Source organism: Lynx canadensis, chromosome B4 (genome assembly GCF_007474595.2).
Source record: "Lynx canadensis isolate LIC74 chromosome B4, mLynCan4.pri.v2, whole genome shotgun sequence".
Lineage (NCBI taxonomy): Eukaryota > Metazoa > Chordata > Mammalia > Carnivora > Felidae > Lynx > Lynx canadensis.
Window position 1 is genome coordinate 141,154,175 of NC_044309.1, and position 10,255 is coordinate 141,164,429.

The window sequence follows — 10,255 nt, forward strand, 5'->3', positions numbered from 1 at the left end:
ACTTTCCCACCGTAGGGTTCTCATTTAAGGGTCTCACTCTGTCTCTCCCCACCCGCAGACCCTCCTGTGCATATACCTGACCCTCATCCCCGCCAATCCGCTTCTCACCTGCTCCCCCCACCCGGAGAAAAACCCCAAACCCGATCGCTCCCGAACCAGAACCTCTCAGTCAAACCATCTTCTCTCCTCCAACCAGCTTCCCCGCCGTCCCCCTCCCTCCCTCCTCTGTCCCCTCCCTCCTCTCCCGGATCCTCCCTCCCCTCCTCCCCTCCCCTTGCGGCGCTGCCGCTCGCCTGCCGCGGTGTCCTGGCAGGGTGTCGAGGTGTGTCGGCGGGCGGGGTGTCGCAGGGCGTGTCACGAGGTGACTCGGGGAGGGCTGAGGATCGAGGGAGGGAGCGACGAAGGGCGTGCGGGGCCGTCGCTCCGCGCACCCCTCCCCCCGCCGCAGTCGGCAGGCCTTTCCCCGGAGAAGATGGCGGATCGGGCGGAGATGTTTTCTCTTTCCACCTTTCACTCGCTGTCGCCGCCAGGCTGCAGGTACGCACTCTGGCGCCCCGGGCCTCGGCAGGCCCTTATCTTCCTGCAGCCCCCGCCCCGACCCATCCCCAGCCTCCTCCGACCCGGGCCTGCCACCCCACCCCCATCGCCTTTGGGGACCCAAGCCCCAGTCCCCTGTCTGGTCCTAAGGCCTCTGACTCCTGTACATCATCCTCCTTCCCTTCAGGGTCTATTTTTGTCCTCCCCTCCTCCCCCTTCTCCAAGGCCTAATGCCCCTACCCCCATATCCCGCTAGGACCCTGTGCCGCACCCAGCTGGGGCAGCTGACCCCTCAAGGGTGGAGGACCTGGGTTGAGCCTTTGAGGGGCAGCCTGTCTGGGCAGGATGCTGAGCCGCCCTCTGTGCTTGGCAGTGTCCTTTTGGCCTTGCTGGGCCTCTCTTTGCTGAAGGCCTGTCTTGGCCTGTAAAGCTCCGGGAGGGAGAGAGTTGAAATCAAGCCTGGAGCCCTGGGGGAAGGGACTGAGGTGGGGAGAAGGTTGGACCTTTGGGTGTAGACCTGCCTTAGGCAGAATGGGAGACAAAGTGGCTAGACTCTGCTCTCAGAGCAGGCCCACCTGAACGCACCCCCCCTTCTGCTGCTGCAGCTTCAGCTCCCCCTTCCCCCCCTTCCCCCACTCTGCTCAGACTGACTCCCCTGGGGCTGAAGCTGTGACCCAGAGGGGCCTGTAGCCTGGAGGAGAGAGGAGGAGGGGGTGGGGAGGATTGGGGGGACAGATGGCTCTTCTGGACTGGTCATGGCTCAGATTGTGGGGGATCCACTGAAGAGCAGAGCTTGGGGTTCAAGGTGATGGCAGGATGTGGATCTGAGAATTGGGGTTTCTGGAGACCATGGGGCCTAGCAGCTGGGGGTTCCTCCTTAGGACCAGCCTCCAGACAGGGAGGGAGTCCAGGGGTGGTGGCTCCCTCAGGAGCCCTGTCCTTGCTCTCTGACCCTGGTCCCCTCCCCAGGCCCCCCCAGGACATAAGCCTGGAAGAATTTGACGATGAGGACCTGTCTGAGATCACCGATGACTGTGGCCTGGGCCTCAGCTATGACTCGGACCACTGCGAGAAGGTGGGAAATGGGCTGGGGTCATGGAACCCTGTTAAGGGAGAACTTCACTTCGGATCTGTTTAATGCTCCTTGGAGTTTTAGGGTGGGTCTGCGCTCAGCCTTGAAATAGAAATCCTTTGACTCCCCCCTCCCTTTTGGCCTCCTGGTCCAGGGTCTTCCTTGATATCAAACCTCTCTTTTCTCAGACTCTATGCCCTCCACAGAGGGCTGTCCCTAGCATTCCTCCCCTGGCCCTGTCACTGGGCTAGCTTGGGGGAGGGGAGGTGTGCCTATGGTTTGGGTGCCTTCTGTCTTCAGACTACTTTCTAGGAAGATCTAACCCCTTCCAGCTGCCATCTCCTTCCTAACCCTATCCCCATCTCTCAAGCTTCCATCTATCTGCCCTACGTCTCCACCCCAATCTTTTCTCCTCCCCATCTCCTCCTTCTTCTCTTCTCCCTCCCTTTCTCCACGTTTTTGTTTTTACTCACTCTAGAACATTTCTGAGGAACTGCCATGTGGCAAGTGCTGGGGGCTTCCAGGTGTGTGGAAGGAGAACGGGACCAGTGTGGCCCTTGCCCTTGGGAGCTTCTAACTCAGTAGGGGAGAAAGTCATAAGAGGCAATGGCTGGCTGCCTGAGTATCAAGGACTGGGCTCCTAGGTGCACTGAGGGGGAAGGGAACTCAACAAAGACTGAAGCCATTAGGGAGATTTTCTGGTGGAAATGGCACACAACCTTGCCCTTAGGGACAACTAGCTGGGGTTGGGCAGGTGAGGGAAGTAGGGAGTGGAGGAAAGTGATTAACTGTGTCAAAGGCCCTGAGGTGGGTGCAAGCTTGGTTTATCCTGGGCTGTCTTCATGCATTCCACTTAGCATCCACAGGCTGAGTCTTGTTTTCGGTGTAGGGTACACAATATGGACATGGCCCTGCTCTGGTGAGGCTTGCAGCTTGCTGGGGGTGTAGAGTAATTGTGAGTTGTGTCAAAGTGCTATGAAGGCAGGAGTGCTGGTGTCAAATGTGACGAGGTCTGGGAGCAACATGAGGATGGCAGGTGGGTTGCGGCCGCTCTGAGAATTTCTGTCACTTAAGCTTAAGAGTCTGGGCTCTTAGCAAGAACTGAAGGGATCCTTTTGTATCTTATGCAGGTTGAAAAACAAACAATAAACAACTGATCAGTTGATGGGGAGCAGAGTGAACTGGAGTCTTCTCTCCCTTAACTTACAGTTTTCTGCTTTCCCCTTTCCTGGCACCTGCTCTGGCCCAGCTCTGCCTGTCCCTCCTTCTTGCAGGACAGCCTCTCCCTGGGACGTTCGGAGCAGCCGCACCCCATCTGCTCCTTCCAGGATGACTTCCAGGAGTTTGAGATGATCGATGACAATGAAGAGGAGGAGGAGGAAGAAGAGGAGGAGGAGGAGGAAGAAGAGGAGGAAGGAGAAGGGGAGGGCAAGGAGGGAGGAGGCCCTGGCTTAGAGGCCCCTGCCCCAGAGGAGGCCCTGATCCCCTCCCCCTCCGTGGAGGAGCCCCACAAGAATCGGCCCACCACGCTCCACCTGACTACACTGGGAGCCCAGGTGAGCATCCAGGCCCACCCACAGCACCCTGGAACTAACCCTGGGTTTCCACCACCTGGAGCTCTGCTCCCCATGGCAGCCTGTCCTACCCCTGAGAGCTGGAGACCCTCCTCGGCACCACTGTCTTACTGCTGTTCCCCCCCACCCCCCCCCCCCCAGGACTCCCTGAACAACAATGGAGGCTTTGCCCCTGCGCCTCCAGCTTCCTGGCAGGAAACAGTCCCGTGCTCACCTCCCCAGGAGCCCCTCAGAGGTTAGCGGGGTGGCGGTGCTGGTGGTGGGGTCACAGGAGGTGAGGGAGGGAGGAAGGGAGGAAGGGAACCGGGTGGGCTTGCTGACATATACCCCTGCTCGGCAGAGTCACCCGCCCCCCTCCGGCCCACAGACGCGAGCCCCTGCAGGGCACAGTCGCCTGTGCGCCCAGGCTGCGATTGCGAAGGGAACCGGCCGGCGGGCCCCCCCGCGCCCTGTGGGGCCTCGCCCTCGTCAGATCCTGGCATCGAGGCCGACCTGGGCAGCCGCTCCAGCGGGGGCCGCGGAGGCCGGCGCAGCAGCCAGGAGCTGTCGTCGCCAGGCTCCGACTCGGAGGACGCTGGGGCCGCACGCCTGGGGCGCATGATTTCCTCCATCTCGGAGACGGAGCTGGAGCTGAGCAGCGACGGCGGCAGTAGCAGCAGCGGCCGCTCCTCGCACCTCACCAACTCCATCGAGGAGGCCTCGTCGCCTGCCTCCGAGCCCGAGCCCGAGCCCGAGGCCCCGTGCGAGCCCCCGCGCCGCCCCGCCTTCCTGCCGGTGGGCCACGACGACACCAACAGCGAGTACGAGTCAGGGTCCGAGTCCGAGCCAGACCTCAGCGAGGACGCCGACTCGCCCTGGCTGCTCAGCAACCTCGTGAGCCGCATGATCTCCGAGGGCTCCTCGCCCATCCGCTGCCCTGGCCAGTGTCTGTCCCCCGCGTCGCGTCCCTCGGGGGAGCCCGTGTCGCCGGCTGGCGGGGCCACACAGGCCCCTGAGGCGGCTGCGGGGCCGGGCGGCGTGGAGCTCGTGGACATAGAGACGCTGTGCGGGGCCGCCGCGCCCGGTGCCTAGGCACCCCGGCTGGCCCTGCGCAGCCCGGGCCTGCCTCTTCCTCAGCAACCCCACAACGCGACCAGAATCACGCCGCTGTTGGGCCGCTCCGGGCCGCGGCGCCCGTCCCGGCCGCGCCTGCTCCTGCCGCTATCTCGGCAGGAGGAGGAGGGACGACGAGGAGGAAGAGAAGAGGAATGACACTGAAGACAAAGTGCGGGGCCCCATGGGGGCCGGAAGCGCGGGCCCCGCCGCGCCGCCTGGACGCCTCGCTGGGTGTACGATGCGGTCAAGTACACGCTGGTGGTGGACGAGCACACGCAGCTAGAGCTGGTGAGCCTTCGGCGCTGCGCTGGCCTCGGGGAGGACAGCGAGGAGGACAGCGGCGGGGAGGCCAGCGAGGAGGACAGCGGCGGGGAGGCCAGCGAGGAAGAGACAGCAGCTGCACTTCTGATGTCGGCTCAGGGCCCGGAGGACGCCTCCCCAGACAGCCCTGACCTCACCTTCTCCAAGAAGTTCCTCAATGTCTTTGTCAACAGCACATCTCGTTCTTCCAGTGAGTGGGAAGTGGGGGAAGGGGGACGGTCCCGGGGAGCAGGCAGGTCCCCAGAGTGCGCCCAGGGCAGCCTGAGGTCCCTCACAGGGCGGGGACGCCTGCGGGGATCGATGCTCCTCCTCGCCCCGATGGGCTGGTTCCCTTTCCCTCCCTGACTCAGGACGACCTACAGCAGACTGTTGGGGGGAGGAAGTTGGCCAGGCCTTCAAGTACTTTCCTTTCCCACCTCTGAGTCTGTCTTTCCCTGTCTCTGTCACTCAGGCACCGAGTCCTTTGGCCTTTTTTCCTGCTTGGTCAACGGGGAGGAGCGAGAGCAAACCCATCGGGCTGTCTTCAGGTACTGCCTCCTCAGGTGCCGGCAGTGATCCCCAACCTTGGTCTGCAGACACCGTTGGGTCCGGGGGGACGCATCCCAGCCAGTGCTACCCCTCCTCCAGTGATCTCCCACCTCCGACCTCATCTCAGGTTCATCCCCCGCCATCCGGATGAACTGGAGCTGGATGTGGATGACCCGGTGCTGGTGGAGGCCGAGGAGGACGACTTCTGGTTCCGTGGCTTCAACATGCGCACAGGGGAGCGTGGGGTCTTCCCTGCCTTCTACGCCCACGCGGTGCCCGGCCCTGCCAAGGACCTGCTGGGTGAGGTCCCATCCCCGAGGTGTAGTTTGCTACCCAGCCGCCCTCCTCCACCCCCCCCCCCCCGCCACTGGTCTGAGCTAGACCCCTTATGATACTCCCCTCCCCTCCCCACCCCTCCAGGGAGCAAGCGGAGTCCCTGCTGGGTGGAGCGCTTCGATGTGCAGTTCCTGGGCTCTGTAGAGGTGCCCTGTCACCAGGGCAATGGCATCCTGTGTGCAGCCATGCAGAAGGTCAGTCTGGAGGCAGGGGTCCACCTCAGTCCTGTAGGCTTGCACAGCCTCTGGAGGCCCCACAGAGGGTTCAGGTGGGGCCTTGGGAGCCTCAGGGGGCAGGGATCCCAGCTCTGATTCAGAGGCCTGGTCAGAGGGCAGAGCTTGGCAGCTGCCTCCCAGCACCTTGGGGTCTCTTGGCGGGTTCAGTGGGACCTCTACTTTCCTGCAGTCCGTCTTCTTTTTGTCTGCAAATCAAGACCAACTCTCACTCCGTCATTTGCTCCCTCATTTGTTCTTAGTCAACATTTAATGAGCACCTGCCCTCTACTGGTCCTGTGACTGAGTAGAAAAGCAGCCGAAGAGCGGGACGGCCCTGTGCCTGAGAACTCCCATCCAGCTCGTGGGGTGGGCAGTGAGGAGGCCGGGGGTGGTGGGAGCTGGAGGAACAGAAGGAAATGGCAGGCTTTGTGCAGAGAGGTGACCAGGTGGTCCTGAGCCTAAGGAATGGCCAAGACCCCTGGCTCACACGTTCGAGAGTCAGTGCCAAGAGCGTTCATCCATAATGCAAATGTTGCACCAAGGGGAGACGAAGACACCCTTGTAGGCCCTTGACACCCTCTCTCCCTAACTTCTTCCCCAGATTGCTACTGCCCGGAAGCTGACGGTCCACCTGCGTCCTCCTGCCTCCTGTGACCTTGAGATTTCCCTCCGGGGGGTCAAGCTGAGTCTAAGCGGAGGACCTGAGGTGGGGGTGTAGGGGTCTGAGGCACAGGGGAGGCTGGGGACGGGCTAAGGCAAGAGGGTCCGACGGAGGGAGGGTGGCAGGGGTGCCGGGAGTGGCTCCAGGCCCTCCGTCTAACTTGGCAGACACCTGCCGCCTCTGCTCTAGTTCCAGCATTGCAGCCACTTCTTCCAGATGAAGAACATCTCCTTCTGTGGCTGCCATCCCCGCAACAGCTGGTGAGAGCCTTCTCTTCCTCAGAGTCCCCATAAAACCCAAGGGCCGCCCCTCTATGAGTCCCGTCCTCCACCGCCCTGACTGCCCCGCCTGCAGCCACGTGGCTCTGTGAGTTGAGCCCTTACATGGCGCCCACTCTGCACTGGGCTCAGGAGACATGGATAAAACAAGCTCCCATCTGGTCCGGGTGGGGAAACAGACACATAGACAAGTAAGCACTAGAAGCATCTATCGGGGCCTGGCAGATGTCGCTATGGGGCTCCAGTGAGCAGACCTGTAGAGAGGTGGGTGAGTTCTCGCGGGACTCAGGTGGGGACTGGAAAGCATTCTGTGAGCCTTGGAAGACAAGTAAGTAACGGGGCAGGTCTTGGTAGGGAGCCAGTTGAGCCAAGGCTGTGGGGGGGGCACTAGGTGTCTTGGGGAATAGCTGCAATGAGGCTGGAGGGACACTAGGAGTACCGGTGCCCTTTGACTCTGTCAAAGAGCTTGTATTTCATCCCATTTGCAGTGGTGTCGCTGAATGTGACTCAGTTGGGTTGACCAGCTGGCTTGTCAGGATGCAGAGCTGGATAGAGTGTCAGGGCTCAGACCAAACAGCAGGGCGCTCGGGCACCACAGGACTGGTCTGCATGGAGGCCACACCTGCACGGACGGCGGGCTGAGGGTGGCACTACCGGGAGGGAGACTGCATGCGCCACAAGCTCAGGTCTAGACAGCTAAACACGACCCAAGTGCAAGCCCGTGAGAGAAGGATGGTCAGACCAGTGGTTTAGGATTCAAGCAGTGGAGGTGGTGGGTGGAGGGGAGGGGACACAGGAGCTGCTCTCCTGGCCCAGACCTTCCTAATACGTATTACTCCAGAACTCGGCGCAGTCCTTCATGGTAAGGAGGCGCTGAGGAAATAGCGTTAGGTGAAGGGGTAGCTCATTTCCTTGCGAAGGAGGCAGCGGGTCCGGAGTGTGCCGGATGAAACTGGAGTACGTGGCTTGTTAGGTCACAGATTGCCACAAGTACTCCTGCGCTGCCACAGACTGGCCGTGCGTCCTTGGGCAGGTTTCTGACTGCCTCGGCGCCCCATTTCCACCATCTAGAGACAGTAGAACAGGACACTGACCTCACGGAGCTGTCGTGAAGTTTATGTGAGGTGAGAACAGGAAGGGCTGAGGGTGGTGCCCAGGACTCGGTAGCCCCATCGAAGCGTCGGTGACGATAAATGTGACTGAACGCAGCGTTTGAGATGCGGCTCTTCACCGACAGCATGAGCATGTTGTTTTGGCCGTGACACTGTCATGTGGATTCCCATGTGGCAGAACCACAGGAGCCCAATCCAGTGTGACGTGGGTTGGATGGGCCACAGTGGGGGAGACTCCAGACTCAGGCCGCGGGGCTCTGACAGGCTCTCCCTCTGGACAGTAACTTTCGTTAATGTCTTCGTGAAGAGAACAGGGCAGATTCAGGGAAGAGTTGGGGCGGTGACTGAAAGGTTGTGACAGAACCAGAGTGGGAGGTGTCTCTCCACGAAGAGGGTTTTGCAGGTTGAGGGCCAACGCCATGCCCCGAATCAGAGCTCAGATAAGAGCTGCAAGAGTTTGCAGGACCAGAGATGGGACTGTGCAGGCTCACGTGACTCACATCTAGAGGGCAGGAAGGAGGCCCTGCTGTGTGCTCTGGGTGGGGAGCCACGGAGGCGGGTGGCCCTGGCGGGGCACCCCTGTCGTGGAGAAAGTAACGCAGGCCACTCACTCCTCTTAGGTGCCGAGCACTGTGCTTGCACTAGAACCCAAAAAGTCACCTTGAAATCTTGAAGTCCTGTGGCCCACACGCTGTCCCCTCCCCTTACTCTCCTCCGGAGCCCTCTGTCCCCGACTCCTCTCCAGATCTTAAGGGGGGGCCTGAGGTGTGTGTGCTCTCACGTTCTTCTGCACCAACTCCCCTTCAGCTATTTCGGCTTCATCACCAAACACCCTCTGCTGAGCCGTTTTGCCTGCCACGTCTTTGTGTCCCAGGAGTCCATGAGGCCCGTGGCCCAGAGTGTGGGGTGAGCTGGGGTGGGGAGGGTTGGCTGGGGGGCGTGTGGGACGCAGAACTGGTGCGTGAGTGCCCGGCGGGGGGTGGGGAGAGTAGGGCTGGGAAGACAGGCAGGGAGGTGAGGTTTGTGGGGAAGGCCTGGCATGGGGTGGGGAGTTTGTACAGGAGTGAGGGGAAGGCCAGATGAGGAGCCATAGAGCTGGAGAGGTGGAAGAAGTCGGTGGAAAGCAAGTTTGCGGACGTGGGGCGGGAGCCTAGGGGGAGGGTGTTGGGGGTGGAAGAGGCGTGTTGCCCCACGGGGCCTGGAGAGCTGAGGAATGGGGGCCAGGGGTGACACGGGCAGGCCCAGGTGGGTGAGGAGGGAGAACTTGGGGCGTGGGGGTGCGGGTGACTCAGGTGGCCCCGAGTGGCTGGTAGATGACGCTCTCTCCCCCAGCCGCGCCTTCCTGGAGTACTACCAGGAGCACCTGGAGTACGCCTGCCCCACAGAGGACATCTACCTGGAGTAGCCGCCGCCGGTCTCCTGCTGCAGGTGCAGCTGGGGCTGGGCGTGTCTCAAGAAGCCACTGCGGCTTTGGCAAGAACTGGATTGGGGGCACGTGGGAACTGACGTCCAGGGGGTTTCCTCCGTGCTCCCCAGGGGCTTCGGGAGAGAGGAGTCCGCACCTCTCCACTTTCCCTCCGATCCGTTCTTTCTCTCTGTGTCGCCCTCATCTGCCCCTTGACCTCCTCCTATCTCCTTGTTTCTGTCTCTGCCCCTCTCTGTGCCTGCAAACTCTCACCCTCTGCTCTTTACTTGGGGTCAGAACTGGGAGGGTTGTAGAGGAAGGAGAGGCTCTAGGCGGCCAGTGGCACCAAGCTCCCAGGTGATCCCCTCCTGCCCCTCCCCTGTGATTTATAAAGGAATTTTAATTTTTATAGTGAATCTCAAGGGATTATCCCATCCTTGACCACAGGGACAAAGAGAGGGACCCCCATACTGCCCTCCGTGGAGCTCAGGGGGAAGCAGGGAGGGGTTCCCCAGAAGGGGCTTGGGGGAGATTAGGAGGAGCTCTGGATGCTTACCCCAAGCCCCCAGACGCTAGGAGGAGGGCGCCCGCCCTGGCCCTGGTCGCACCAGCGTCCGCTTCGCCGCTGCACACACTCCCCGCAGTCTAGCGCCTCAATAAACTCTCTGCTTGGTGTGACACTGGCTGTTTCTGGGGGACGGTGGCACAGATAAGGGACTGGGAGCTGCCCCTGGCAGTGGGGCCCGAGACTCCAGGTTGATGGAGCCGTGAGAAGTACTCTCCAAAATCATGCTGTGGACCTTCCTAGGGATTCTCCCCAAATGTGCTTGATTGGCCAGGGAGGAAGCTGGGCCCAGAGAAGGAGAGGGGGCACTGGTCACACCTGTGTGTTCCTCTGTCCACACCAGAGCTCCAGGCTGGGGGTGGCCACATGGAGGAGCTAGTATAGCTCAGATCAGTGTGTGTGTGTGTGTGTGTGTGTGTGTGTGCGTGCGCCCATGGGTGTATATGCACGCTTGTGAGTGTGTGAGAGGGAGAGCAGGGGGTCAGTCTGTTTCAATCTTAAAATTGGTGTTGAAAAAATTTTTCACAGAAATCCAGAAGAAGAAATGTGGCTATTT

At 61.2% G+C, this 10,255-nt stretch overlaps 1 protein-coding gene across 1 annotated transcript; it reads left to right on the forward strand.

Moving 5' to 3' along the window:
• The first annotated feature begins 306 nt into the window (after positions 1-306).
• On the forward strand, positions 307-9,812 carry MAPK8IP2 (mitogen-activated protein kinase 8 interacting protein 2). Its single transcript, XM_030321012.1, is given in 14 exon segments — positions 307-537; positions 1,507-1,612; positions 2,884-3,165; positions 3,325-3,418; positions 3,524-4,283; positions 4,285-4,444; positions 4,447-4,789; positions 5,051-5,126; positions 5,255-5,427; positions 5,548-5,657; positions 6,280-6,384; positions 6,529-6,599; positions 8,537-8,635; positions 9,062-9,812. Coding segments are annotated over 14 exon segments (2,517 nt in total). The 5' UTR covers positions 307-472; the 3' UTR covers positions 9,135-9,812.
• Positions 9,813-10,255: the final 443 nt, after the last annotated feature.